This window comes from Ovis aries, chromosome 17, assembly GCF_016772045.2.
Source record: "Ovis aries strain OAR_USU_Benz2616 breed Rambouillet chromosome 17, ARS-UI_Ramb_v3.0, whole genome shotgun sequence".
NCBI lineage: Eukaryota > Metazoa > Chordata > Mammalia > Artiodactyla > Bovidae > Ovis > Ovis aries.
The window spans coordinates 70,234,268-70,248,853 of NC_056070.1; the positions used below are offsets into that span (position 1 = coordinate 70,234,268).

The following is a 14,586-nucleotide window of genomic DNA, read 5'->3' on the forward strand; positions in this document are numbered from 1 at the left end:
GATTACACAACGAGTCATCTAGTGAGAAGCAGGGGGAATCGAGAATGTGCTCCCCGTTTTCCAACATTCTGTCAGAGCATTACCATCATCTCTGTCATTTACGAGAGAATAAGACTGATTCACAGAAGGGGGCCGACACCGCTCAACGGGGAAAGGACAGCCTTTTTTCAGCCAACAGTGCTGGGCACACCGGACATCCACGTGAATGAAGTCAGACACTCACCTTATACAACATAAAAAACAACTCCAAATGGATCAGAGACCTAAACATCAGACCTAAAACCGTAAAATTCTTACAGGAGAGACTTCCCTTGTGGTCCAGCAGTTAAGACTCCACGCTCCCAATGCAGGGGGCTGGGGTTCAATGACACACGCGATGGGGCAACTCAGCCCGTGCACGCCCAGAGCCGGTGCTCCTCCATAAGAGAGACCGGGATGAGCAGCCTGAGTGCCGCCCCACTCACCGCAACGGAGAGCCCGCACAGCCAACAACCAATTTACAGAGGAAGAGACAGCGAGCAGGACTGACTTCAGCCCAGCTCTTTCAGCACTAAGCCCAGCTCCTCCAGAGCTCACTCTGCACTGGGCCGCTCTGCCCCCATGTCCCGTCACTGTCCAGAGCCCAGAGCTTATGAGCTAATTCAACCCTGTCCTCTTTACAGACAACTGTCTTTCAGGTACTGACTCACAGATGGCAGGAATTCCAGTTTTACAAACAATGGATGCTAAAAAAAACCCACTGACGTTGGTCTTTCGTGAATGAGGAAGCAGATTTCTTGCACACGCAGATTCTCTTGGGATTCCTTGGAAATGAGTCGGGATTTCCTAAAAGCAGGTGAGCAGGTCACAGGGTGGGTCAGCCTGACAGATGCTCAGGGTCAGAGGGAAGAAAGCGTGGGTCTAACACTCCGGTGGGGTCATGGGTCACAGTCTCACGAGTACTTCACTAGTTGGAAGAAGGCTATGTTTACACAGGAAACCACCAGCGACAGGTGTGCGGTGCTCAGCACACACAAACAGCGTGACTCACACGCTGCACCATGGCCCCTCAGCAAACGGAGTCCGGAGTGTGCGACCCCGAAACAGACAAGCAGGAAAGCGGTCTGAGTGCACACAGCCACCAAGGCGCACAGCCAGAGCCAGCCTTCAGGACTGGGGCCCTGGCTGCGGGGGCAGCCGGGCTGGATTAACGATACGGGTTAATGAGGCTCACAGGGAAACCCACACGCATCACCCCGAATACCGTCAAGCCTCTGCGCTCACAGGTCAGGGTCTACGGACAGTGCAGGCATTTCATTTGTTAAATTAAGAGCGAAGAGAAAGCAACTGTTAAACTCACACCTTTACACTCAATTTCAGCGTTGACTGAACGTCCACTAGGAGTCAGGAATGACGCTGTGCCGCGGGAAGCCCAGGCGCGTCCCTTGAGCCGCAGCCGTCACTATGTGACGCCCAACCGCACCCCCACTTCCCAGCCCAAGAGCATTTTGAGCAGTAATGGTAAAGAGACTGGACGGCTGCAGTCTGGTTCCTGGTGAGAGCGTACCCACATCACACAGTCCAGCCCTTCCGGCCCGCCCTCAGACTGAGGAAGCATGACGGCCAGGATGCCAGCCCCAGGGGAAGGCATGAGCTCCCAAGATTTCAAGAGGCCTTGGGGAGACGAGGGGTGCGTCTGAAGACAGAGGGAAGCCTGACACGACTTCCACATCGCCCCAAACCCACTGGAGACATGAGCTCCAAGAAAGCACATTCCGCTTTCTCAGGCGGCTTAACATCGGGGCGATCTACAGGGGGACATGCTCTGGGAGGACGCAAGGCGGCCCCCCGGTTCCTGCCTCCCAGTGACCGGCAAGCTTGGGCGGGACGTCCAAGCCCAGCTTCTCCAGCTTCTGGGAGGACGCAAGGCGGCTCCCCCGGTTCCTGCCTCCCAGTGACCGGCAAGCTTGGGCGGGACGTCCAAGCCCAGCTTCTCCAGCTTCTGGGAGGACGCAAGGCGGCTCCCCCGGTTCCTACCTCCCAGTGACCGGCAAGCTTGGGCGGGACGTCCAAGCCCAGCTTCTCCAGCTCTCGCTCCCGGTACTTCTCGTACTGCCGGTACCCGGCATAGCCGCCACCCGTGGCGACCAGAATGGGCAGGGGGCGCAGCAGGGACAAGGAGCGGGCAGGGGCCGTGTGGACTTTCCTGGTATCTGTAAAAAACAGGGAAACGCTGAGCCAGGAGAAGGGACAGCGCTGAAGCATGCGAACACAGCACCAACAGGAAGGCTGGGATAAGCCCTCAGCAAAGCTGACGGGACCCCAGAGATCTGCCAAGCAGGAGCAGCCCTGAGCCACTGCAGAGATGCTGCTGCCTCCAGAGTCTACCCAGTCAGGGACTCACGCGTCCTCCCCGTGAAACGACGACATACCTCGACTGCCGCCACAGCTACCGAGTTTAAGATGAAAACATCAAATGCAAAGAGATCAAAGAAGTATCCCAGGTTGCCCTACTGGCTACCCACAGGGCCAGACAGGGACAGGCTCTCTGATCTCACTTTTATGACCCAGACCCAGTTCTGACTGGACACCAGTATTCTTTCAAAGGCAAAATCTCATAAGCTGTTACAATTCAACAATGAAAGACAAATGGCCCAATTAAAAAACATACTAAGGGCTTTCTTCATGGCTCAGTGGTAAAGAATCTGCTTGCCAACACAGGAGACACAGGTTCTATCCCTGGTCTGGGAAGATCCCACATGCCAGGGAGCAATTAAGCATGTCCGTCACAACTGTTGAGCCTCTGCTCTAGAGCCCGAGAACCGAAAGTGAAGCCTGCCAGCCCAGAGCCCGTGCTCCACAACGGGAGGAGCCACCGCGGTGAGAAGCCTGTGCTCATCGCAGAGCAAAGCCCACGCAGCCACAGAGACCCGGCACAGCCAAAAATGAGTAAAACAAAAAATAAGGTAAAAACACACTAAGGATATGAACAGATGTTTCTCCAGTAGGAATGGCCGGTAAGTACATGTAAAGACGCTCAACATTCATTACGGGTTGAACCATGTCCCCCAGACCAGGTGGCTCCATGGCAAAGAATCCACCCACCAGCGTAGGGGCCACAGGAGACTTGAGTCCAACCCCCGGGTCGGGAAGATCCCCTGAGAAGGAAGTGGCGACCCACTGCAGTGTTCTTGCCTGGGAACCCCCATGGACAGAGGAGCCTGTGGGCTACAGTCCAGTTCAGTCGCTCTGTCATGTCCGACTCTTTGCGACCCCATGAATCGCAGCACGCCAGGCCTCCCTGTCCATCACCATCTCCCGGAGTTCACTCAGACTCACATCCATCGAGTCCGTGATGCCATCCAGCCATCTCATCCCCTGTCGTCCCCTTCTCCTCCTGCCCCCAATCCCTCCCAGCATCAGAGTCTTCTCCAATGAGTCAACTCTTCACATGAGGTGGCCAAAGTACTGAAGTTTCAGCTTTAGCATCATTCCTTCCAAAGAAATCCCAGGGTTGATCTCCTTTAGGATGGACTGGTTGGATCTCCTTGCAGTCCAAGGGACTCTCAAGAGTCTTCTCCAACACTACACTTCAAAAGCATCAACTCTTCGGGGCTCAGCCTTCTTCACAGTCCAACTCTCACATCCATACATGACCACAGGAAAAACCAATCGTGGGGTTTTAGTTCCTAGACAAGGGATTGAATCTGGGCCCTTAGCAGTGACTAGACAGACCTTAGTCGGCAAAGTAATGTTTCTGCTTTTGAATATGTTATCTAGGTTGGTCATAACTTTTCTTCCAAGGAGTAAGTGTCTTTTAATTTCATGGCTGCAGTCACCATCTGCAGTGATTTTGGAGCCCCCCAAAATAAAGTCTGACACTGTTTCCCCATCTATTTCCCATGGAGTGATGGGACCAGATGCCATGATCTTCATTTTCTGAATGTTGAGCTTTACGCCAACTTTTTCACTCTCCTCTTTTACTTTCATCAAGAGGCTTTTTAGTTCCTCTTTGTGGGCTACAGTCCAGGGCCCCCAAAGCCAGAGACGACTTGGTGACCGAGCACGCACACTCACAAAATTTATATGCTGAGGCCCCAACCCCACACCTCCGTCACCCTTCTGGGATAGGAGGTCTCTACAGAGGGAATCAGGTTAAAAGAAGGTCCCCACAGTGGGCTCTAATAATATGACTCGTCCACTTACAGAAAGAAAACCTGGAGACAGACACACACACGGGGAGAAGGCCACCTGCAGACAAGGGCAGCGAGGTGAAGGCAGCGAGTGAAGACTGGCACAGTGAGAAGAGGGGTTAGGATTTTTTTGGTTTTCTTTTTTTCTGGCCATGCTGAGAGGTTCGTGGGGTTTTAGTTCCCAGACAAGGGATTGAATCTGGGCCCTTAGCAGTGACAGCTTCAAGTCCTAACCACTGGACCACCAGGGAATTCCCTGCTGTTTCTTTTTTTAATGAGCAAGTATGGATGTCATTAATCTCTTCCATCTTCTGATTATTCCTAAAGAACTCTTACTACTTAACAACTAAATAGTCTACCTCTGACCAGAAAAACTTGTCAGAAAGCAAGAAACATTTTTTTCCCTCTTTCTGGATTATCTGGTGAGGAGAGACCTGTTGTACACAGCCCCGTGGCACTAAGCTAGCGCCCCAGGCTGGCGGGTCACACCCTCCTCGGTGCTTTGGCTACACCGGTCCTTGCTTCAATCACAGGCCTCTTTCTCTACAGGCTTTCTTTACTCCTCTAACAGGAAGCAGGGGTGCCCTTCACTCCTGACTGCCTCCCGGCCGGCCGTGTTTGTCGCTTTATAAAAGCAGAGTTTTTATGCAGATCTGCGACATTCTGACTTCATTTCTGAGGCTCCCCTCCATCCTTCAAGTTGAGTCTTACATGTTCCCACAGGCAAGTCCTACTTAAGTAACACTCAGATGTGCCCCTATTTAACTACCTTAATAATAAGCCTTTTGTTTTTATTCTCATTAATCATCTCATTTTATTCCCAAGGTATGATTACTCGGCAGTCAAAAACAGCTTTTGGTACAACAGAATAAAAAGGGTATCTAGATAATAAAACAACACACATTTTTGTAAAGATTCAAACAACTGCTTAAAAGATCTAAAAAGTTCATAATCCAGTGCTGAGGTGGGTGTAGGGAACCGATGTGCTCATGAGCCTTTTCTGCTCAGGAGGGGAGACTGGGACAACCTCCCTGAAGAGCAATTTGGTCTAAATACCAAGTTATAAAACACACAAACCTTTTCAGGCAGCAATTCTAAGTCACCAAATTTATTCTGAGGATGCATAAAGATACGTTACTACCGAACTGTCTATAATAGAAAGAGAGTTCAGTTCAGTTGCTCAGTCGTGTCTGACTCTTTCTGACCCCATGGACGGCAGCACGCCAGGCCTCCCTGTCCATCACCAAGTCCTGGAGCTTACTCAAACTCATGTCCATCGAGTCGGTGATGCCATCTAGCCATCTCATCCTCTATCGTCCCCTTCCCCTCCTGCCTTCAATCTTTCCCAGCATCAAGGTCTTCTCCAATAAGTAAGTTCTTCACATCAGGTGGCCAAAGTATTGGAGTTTCAGCTTCAACATCAGTCTTTCCAATGAGTATTCAGGGTTGATCTCCTTTAGGATGGACTAGTTTGATCTTGCAGTCCAAGGGACTCTCAAGAGTCTTCTCCAGCACCACAGTTCAAAAGACTAGGAGCAACTAAACTGTCCAACACCAAATGGTACATTCAAGCAACGGAACCCCCCATACTCACCCAGTAAAAATAATCGGATAACAGCAGCTAAGGCTTCAGGGGCACCTCTGGGGCAGGGACTCTAAGCACTTCCATCTGAGTCTAACGACAGCCCTGTGAAATAGGTGCTGCGTCTGTATGAGTCTGCTGATGAGCACGCTGAAGCAGAGGCCAGCACCGTCCCTACCTGCTGCTGGTGCCTGTGCTTAGTCGCTCAGCTGCGTCCTCCTCTGTAACTCCACAGGCTGCAGCCGCCAGGCTCCTCTGTCCATGGGATTCTCCAGGCGAGAATACTGGAGTGAGTGGCCACTTCCTTCTCCAGAGGATCTTCCCCACCCAGGGATCTAACTCACATCTCTTGAGCCTCCTGCATTGGTAGGCAGATTCTTTACCACTGTGTCACCTGGGCAGTCCAGTCTTTTGTAAGCAGTAAATTGCTACTTACTTGTGGAAAAGGTTCTGAGAGATGGCTTCCTCAGGGACTGAAGGAAGTGGCTCAAGACAACATCTTCACAGTGAGGACGCCTATAATCAAGCAAAAAGGAATCATTAAACATTTTTTTAATTAAAAAAAATTAGAGGATCAACTGCCAAAATTTGAGTACAATCTATAGAGTCAATAATACTATTGCATCCATTTAATCTACCAGTTTTGACCACTGTACAGTCCTGTCGTTTTGTAAGAAAATGTCCTTATAGGAAAAGGGCTCAAAAATTTAAATGTAAAGGGGCACCAAGTGTTTCAGCAGAAAATATATACATATAGACACTCACAAAAAGAGAAAAAGGAAGAGAAGGGAGAATGATAAAGCAGATATAGCTAAAATACGGGGAACCAGAGCACAGGGCATTTGGAAATTCTCTGTACTATTTTCATAACTTTTCTGAAGTCTACAACTTTTTCACAAAAGAATTACTCTTTTCTAAGACCATGATAAGCAGTAAAGCTGCACTTACACAAAAAGCATGTTTCTTCACCACAAAAGAACAGCTGTACACAGCCTTGTAGCCTCAAACTCCTATTAATTAAAGAACCTAATAAAGCGGCTGAAATTTAAAATTTTTTTCTTTTTGGGCTGTGCCCCGAAGCCTGCAGGACTGAACCTGTGCCCCCAGCAGTGGAAGCACAGAGTTCTAGCCACGGGACCAGCAGAGAATACCCTGAATTTTTAAACTTTAAATGTTTACCCTGGGGAAAGAATGACGCAAACAAATCAGGCTGAGCTACTCTAATCTACTTTGAGTCTGGAAGGCTCAACTTGTTTGGAATTTTAAAATTATTATTTGTGGCTACTTGGCCACAAAAGCTACTTTCACAGGGTAAAAGGGTTTTCAAGCATTCTGAGGAAAAAAATGACCATTTTCATGGCTTCAAGATGTTAAGGAAATAGTATTTTATTCTTTTTCTCTCTTCATTTCCTCTTTACCTAGGGAAATAGGACACATCCCCAGCGCAGTAAGTGACTGTGCGAGCAAGGAAAGCATTGATGAATTTTTAATGAACCACCGGCTCTCTCCTTAATCAAAGAGCAAACACCCCACCTTCAATTCAGATAGCACTTCAGTTCCCCCAAATACTGACCTGAAATCTAAAGTAAAGAAACTATGTCCTTGTTAGTAAGGGTTTCTTTTTTTCCTTCGGAGTCTTTTATGAAAGCAGAAATTCACTCTATTATAAATGTCTAAACTGCTATTTTTGTGGAAAATAGAACGGCATTTATGACTTTCATACAGTAATGTTTACATTCATGGATTCTTAGTAGTTAAGTCTTACATAAATATCCTGTGAACATGATCAGATTTAAACGCCTTCATTTACTCCTGTGAAACTTCCTTGACTTAGTGACACTCTCGTAGCATGGTGCCAACAGGGTGACTCTGACTCTCCTACAGGCGACCGAGATCTGCGTGCAGGACAAGGCTGGTACCTTGACCGTCACCACCCCCTCGGAGGCCAGATGGACGGACAGCTCCTAGCACAAAGGAGGGTGTGTTGCAGTAGGCGAGTGTTCTTTCAGAGTGCACAATGCTCATCTCTTGGACTGGACACTCCCACTGCGAAGGCGAGCGCCCAGAGCCACAGTGTAGACTCTGGCTGAAGGCGGCATTGTTGCGCGGCGCACACTGCAGCATTGTGCGTCCAGAACTGCTGCTGAGCCCCCAACCCAAAGCATGCTGCAGGCCGCTGAATAAGGCCTTTCCTTCCCTCCCCCCTGGCGGGGGCCGCTGCCTAGGGGAGGTGCAAGTGGGAGATCAGGGCTTATCCACTGTAACCCAACGCACAGCACCCAGGCAGCTGGCTTGCATTCAGATCTTCCCAAGAACAAAGTCAAGGTCTCGCCATCCCCTGCTGCAGCCCCAGCTCCTGGAACAAGTGCTGGCAAATGGCTCCTTGCATCAGCTTGTCTTTCATCTCCGGATCATTCTTATTCTCATATCAACACCACACTTTTTCTGATCTTACAACACTGCCCACGCCACTGCGGGCGTGCAGAAAGAGCACTGCTCACTGCTTCACTTCCTCGCCTTCCCATCTCTCCGGGCTTTTGTTCCTACCACATCGCCTCCTGCCGAGGTCACCGCTTCCACCTGCCAACCCCTACTCACATTTCTTGGACCTCGTGTTATTTGACCTCTCAGCAGCTTCTGTCACAGGTGATCCCCTCCTTTTTTTTTCCTCCAACTGAGGTATAACTGAAATGTAACATTATATTAGTCTCAGGTGTAGGATATTAGTCCCTATTTGTATATATTGTGGAAGGATCCCCACAAGAAAACTAGTTAGACATCCCTCACCATGCATGTCTGCAGATTTTTCTTGTGATGAGAAATACTCTCTTAGCAACTTTCAAATACACAAGACAGTACTAGTAACTCTTGGCCCCACACTATACAGTGAGTGCCTGGGACTTAGGTGTTTTTTAACTGGGAGTTTGTCTCTTTCAACGCCTTCATTCACACCTTGCCCCTCTTGAAACACACATAGCCTTTGGAACCCTGATTTTTCTGTCTGTCCAGTCTCCCTAACTTCAAACAGCTGCCATGCCTGAGGCTCAGACACCTGCTTTGTCTAGGCTTCGCCCTAGAGATGTTCACCCAGTCTGCTTTTAAACAGCCAGATGCAGAGGACTCTCCTCACTGCTACTTCAGAGACCTCCAGACCATATTTCAACCTGGCTACCCAACATCCTCACTTTGAATCACCTCAAACTGAGTTTGTCCAAAACAGATTCCCAACCCTCCCTCACTCCCCTTCAACAGCTCCATCCCCCAGAGCTGTCCATCTGTGGCAGAGATTAGCCAGCCGGTTATTAAATCCACTTCCTCTACCCAACAGATGAGATTTCCTAGAAGTGAGTTCTAACCACTGTGAGAACCATTCAGACTCCCCAGGTCCCCTCCCGTCCTGTTAGATGGAGGCAAACATGCAGATCCTGGGCAGCCATGTGTTACGATGGCAAGAGACAGGCCCTCAAATCACACTGCCCTCCCGATGAGAAGTGGCCTGGACTTACATGATAGAGACAAAAACTTCCACTGTGTTAAGTCATCAAGATGTTAGAATTTACCTGTTACCGTAGCAACGCTGCTATAATTAATACACCACCCCAGACAAAAGGCACCACAACTCCCCCAGTGCACAGGGGACTCCTTTGCAAGTCCTTTCTTTCTCACTGTCCACATTCAATCCACTGACAAGGTACGAAGCCCCCACTTTCAAAATACACCCTTATCTGCCTACTTCTCTTCTCTGGCCTGAGCCACTGGGTCTGCTGCTGAAGAGCTGCACTAGCCTGGTCTCCCTGCTTGGCCTCCATGTCCCATTTATCACAGAACATCCGGACTGACCTTTTCAAAACAGACCCTACATAAGTGGCCCTCTGAACCCCAGACCTCCTGCTACTTCCCCTCTCCTCACACGTCCACCCCCACCCCTTGCACACCCACGCCTCTGCAATGCTGTCTCCACTGGGCACACCCCTCCAGCTGGTTCAGTCCCTCCTCACTCAATTCTCTGCTCAAATGCTTCCTCCTGACCACAAGCCCAAGAGTTCTCTCTTTGGAGCGCTAACTCCTTAATTAACTTCCTTTATTTTTCTTCTCACTACCTGAAATGAACTGATTTTATATATATTCACGTTATTTCTATCTGTACTTGTCGACGAGTACAGGGGTTTGTCTGTCTTCCCCCTGGACCTCAATCTCAACAGCGAGATTAAGCTTCAGAAAAATGAACAGCTAGGTTCAATCACATGTACCTTCTGTATGGCGAACCCACGTGCACCCCCTGCAAGCCCACGATTAAGCACTTAAGTCTGACTCTGGGGCTCAGATCTCTATTCCGCCACTTGTTAACTAATTCTAAGCCTCAGTTTCTCCACCTCTAAAAACAGGACCCACCTCATTAGGAGTAAATGAGACAATCACATAAAACCTTAATCCCAGGCCCTGGTATCTCGCTACATATTACTCTTATCAAAAGTAACACAAGTGATGTTCAGCTGGCACACTGGGGTGGCCACATCAACTGTGACCCCTGTTCACCCTAACTGGTCTGTGTCCACATTCATAGTTTTAAACTATGTTTATGATTTATTTTTTATTATTATTTTTGACCGTGCTGGGGCTTTGCTGCTGTGAAGCTTCTCAAGCTGTGGGGAGTGCGAGCTACTCTCTCGCTGTGGTGCCTGAGCTCCCAATTGCAGCGGCTTCTCTTGTTGCGGAGCACAGGCTCTAAGGCTCAGCAGTTCCGGCTCCCCGGGCTCCAGAGCACAGCTCGACGGTTACTGCAGGTGAGCTTGCCTGCACCACGGCCTGTGGGATCTCCCCAGAACAGGGCTCGAACCCATGTCTCCCGCATTGGCAGGCAGGTTCTCTACCACGGAGGCACCAGCGAAGCCCAGTTTTAAAGTCTCTTTAACATCACCTCTGGTAGTAACACTAACTATAGTCCTTACATCCCTCCTGCTTTTTGGAGCTGTGACAAGTTCTCCTGAAAATGAACTGGCAGGTTTCTTAAGGCCTATTCCATGTTCTATCTCGTACTATTTAGCCGTGTTCCCTCTCGCTTCTTCTAAACTGTAAAGTTCTTTCAACACAAGGCCTGTTATCTTTTAATTCCTCTCTCTTCTCCTGCCCTCCCCGTTCCCCCCGATCCCTGGCACTGTAGTTGACGGTGGCAGGAATGTCATAAATACCCCTGAAGGAAGGTCTGACACGATCATGCACCACCTAGGTACTATGTTCATATAGCCTGAACCAAAGAACCGTCCAGAGCACCCATAAAAAACACAGTTGCTAGGGCCCCAGCCTACACCTACTGAGCCTGCATTTGGCAGCATTGTGGGGATGTACCTGGAAATCTCTTTTACTAATAAACACCCACTCCATTCTTTTATCAAATTTAGGAAACATGGCCCTAAATTATCATTTATAATTACTTTCTCTATTCTCTCACCTGTCATATATCACTCAGTTACTGGAAAACTCTGCAGTATGAGGCTTTCAAATATATGTCTCACAAACAGACACTGCTTTACTCAAAAATCATGGAAATGTTATCTTTTGGGGTTTTTTTGCATCTCAATATAGTTTCCATCTGGATATGTAACAGCTTTGAAAACTGAATTACTGTACCCAAATCCTCACTCCTCCTACCCAGTGGACCTAAATCCAGCTGTCTCTACCTATACTGGTACTAAAGTTTCGACTTTTTTCCCTTTTTAAATGATAGTGGGTGAAGTCATCTTCCTCACCATCGTTAAAAAAAAAAACAACACATGACAGTCATTTCTTTAGTCTTTCCAACTTATGACACATTTTACTACTGACTCATAAACAGCACACCTGGTAACAATAAAACAACAGAGACCCTCTTGTTCAAATCCTAACAGTTACCACCACACTGTGGAGCCCTCTCCTGAGAAGTTACACCATTTCTGAGTAGTTAATAATAGGAGAGTGAAGCTTTCCTGTCCAGGGCAATGGCATTTTCTGTTCTCTCTCACCCCGAAACCAGTGTCTCTACTTCCCAAAATTATAGCGCAAGCTCTGATTCACGCTGACAAAATGAAGCCAGTCCGAAACACGAAAGTTGTGGGTCTCACAATCTTAGCTCTTCGAAATGACACCGAGCAACAGATTCTGAGTTACAGCAACCAACATTTTAATCCATTTTCCGAGAGTCCAAACGCTCCCATGCTAGTTCTTACATAAGCTATTTCGAATAATGAATGTCCTCACGGTGGGCAGCCTGAAGGAAAGGTCCCTGCGTGAGACACAGAGGTACCTGGGAAGGAGTCTCAGCTCTGCTGCTACCCGGCTGGGTGGAACTGAGCAAGTCCTTCCGTCTATCAGGGCCTCGACTTCGCCAAAAAGAAAGGGCTGGATTTATGACCCCTCTAACAATCTAAGAGTTGACGGTCACCAGGGTAACCGAGACCCTATTTCCATCATGGACTATTTTGAGATTACGGAATCCTACCCTCTCACTTCAGAGTCCAAGAATCCAAAGTGAAAGCCGCCCAACTCCCACTCCAGTGCTCTTCCCACATCTCGGCGCCCGTCCCAGCAATACGACTCCCAGAGAAAGGAGCGTCCAGCCCTGCCTCGGCTCTAGTGGCGGACACGCAGCCCTTTTCACCTGGTGTAGAGGGTGCTTTTTGTTTCTATTTTTGTTTTTTTGTCCCTTGTGGAGTGGAAAGGACAAAGAGAGAGGTTTAGGCCAGACTCGGACCGTCCTAGGCGGAGGCAGCCGCACCTGCGCCCGAGCTCGAGGTGAAGGTGAGTGGCTCCGTCTCCACTCGAGCACTCCTGAGGGCGAGCCCGCGACAGAGAAACGACTCCTCTCTCTAGACCCCGGCTTGGCTCGGGCCGTCCCTCGCCCCGAGGCAGGATCCCCAAACAGTTGTACCTGCTCCGCCACGCGACCCCGGGCAGCCACCTCAGACATCCCTGCCCCACGGACGCCGCCATCTTGTCTCCTCCTTCTCGGCGGGACACGCCCCCTTTTACACGCGGGTCGCACGCATGTGACGTTCCGAGTCGCGACCTCTCGGGCCCAATGAAGAAGGCAGAGTGTGGGGGGGCGGGGCTATGTGTCTAAGCTCCTTTGACCGCCCCTTTAGGCACCTGCAGAGCCGGGTCGGATAGGTGAGCAAGGTGGCCGCGCCCACTGTGCTAAACCTGGACCTGGGCGCCGGGTTGCCAGTTCTCCTTCCTCCCTCCGACGTGCGTTTCCGCATGTGTCCGGAAAATCTGACTCACCCAAGATCTGAGAATGGATCAGTTGAGCTAAATCGCTCATTTACGGGTGGGGAATCTGAAAGCGTCCACAGCTCAGCTGCCGTTGAGTAAGCGCTTCTTAAGTGCCAAGCTCTGTGCTAGTGACTTAGCGTCCACGGTGTCTCATTCTTCACCTCCCATCGCTGTACTATCAGGGAGTCCAGAGACCAGAGGTCTTGGATCACCTAGAAATGCAATTAGTCGTCGCACGAAGTAACTGATGTGACAGTGAGTGCTCCTGCAGTTTCCTGACCTTCAGGTTTAAGTGAAAATAGACTTAATAGTATCTGCCTTCGGCAGCTAGCTCTGAGAATTATTCTTAAAGATAGAGAAATCAGAGCTCAGGAAAGCTAACCATTAGAATGCTAAAGGGCATACTGCTATAAAAGAGAAAAGCAACAATTTGAACATACATCTCTAGTTCCAAAACCCATGAACTAAACATTCTTCCTTTTAAGCCCTTTGCCTAGAATCTGGCTGAATATGGGTCCCCAAACTAAAGGAATATAGCTCTGCTTTTTCCTCCCTAAGCTGCTAATTGTACTTGTCTTCACCAGGCATTTGATATTTGCCTGGTGCTTGCAATTATTGACATTTCTATATGGTTGGTTATGCTCAACTAGGACATAACCAGGCCCTACAGGGAGCCTAACAGGCATGGGATTTCCTGTTGAAGAGGAGACATTTCCCTTTATGGTTTTCAAAAGTCTGAAGGGGGTGGGGAGTATAGAATGGATTTTACTATTCATTGAGAGTAGTAACTCAAAACCAGGGTGAAAAAAGAAGTGGGAGAGGGGGATTATTTCAAAATGAAGTGCATTTGTGGAAACTGAATATTCACATGGTGGCTCAGATGGTAAAGAATCTGCCTGCAGTGCTGGAGACCTGGGTTCAATCCCTGGGTCAGGAAGATACCCTGGAGAAAGGGAATGGCTACCCACTCCAGTATTCTTGCCTGGAGAATTCCATGGAAAGAGGAGCCTGACGGGCTACAATCCATGGGGTTGCAAAGGGTCAGAAACTACTGAGCAACTAACACTTACACCATATACAAAAATTAACTCAGAATGGATCAAAGACCTAAAGCTAAGAACTACAACTGTATAAAACTCTTAAAACAAGGGAAATTTTCATGACATTGAATTCAACAGTGATTTCTAGGATATTACACCAAAAGCATAAGCAACAACAAAATAACATAAGTTGGATTTCATCAAAATTTAAGTTTTGTGCATCAAAGGACACTGTCAATAAATTGAAAAGACAACCCTGAGAATGGGAGAAAATATTTGCAAACAAACATATCTGATAAGGGTATGGTCTCCAGAATATATACAGAATTACTAAAACTCAACAACAACAACAAAAAACACCAAATAATCCAATTCAAACATAGGCAAAGGACTTAAACAGACATTTCTCTAATGATAATATACCAAAGGCCAATAAAAGATGCTCAATGTTACTAATCATTAGGGAAATGCACATCACAAGCACAGTGAGATATCAACTTCTCACCCATTAGAATGGCTATAATCAAAGAGAAAGGAGAATAAC

At 48.5% G+C, this 14,586-nt stretch overlaps 1 protein-coding gene across 8 annotated transcripts in view; it reads right to left on the minus strand.

The window, feature by feature from the left end:
* PISD (phosphatidylserine decarboxylase) overlaps positions 1 to 12,731 on the minus strand; it is a 28,002-nt gene extending 15,271 nt beyond the window's left edge. The window contains exons 1-4 of one of the 8 annotated variants that reach the window (XM_060401332.1): positions 8,353 to 12,731; positions 6,191 to 6,270; positions 5,933 to 6,112; positions 2,017 to 2,192 (exon numbers count right to left, since the gene is read on the minus strand). In XM_060401332.1, the coding sequence (XP_060257315.1) occupies positions 2,017 to 2,108 (92 nt within the window). In that variant the 5' untranslated portion in view covers positions 2,109 to 2,192; positions 5,933 to 6,112; positions 6,191 to 6,270; positions 8,353 to 12,731. Of the gene's footprint in view, positions 1 to 2,016; positions 2,193 to 5,932; positions 6,113 to 6,190; positions 6,271 to 8,352 lie in introns of those variants that run through there. The other 7 variants (XM_027956816.2, XM_042234084.1, XM_042234083.1 and 4 more) reach the window with 7 other exon arrangements.
* Between the last annotated feature and the right edge of the window lie 1,855 nt (positions 12,732 to 14,586).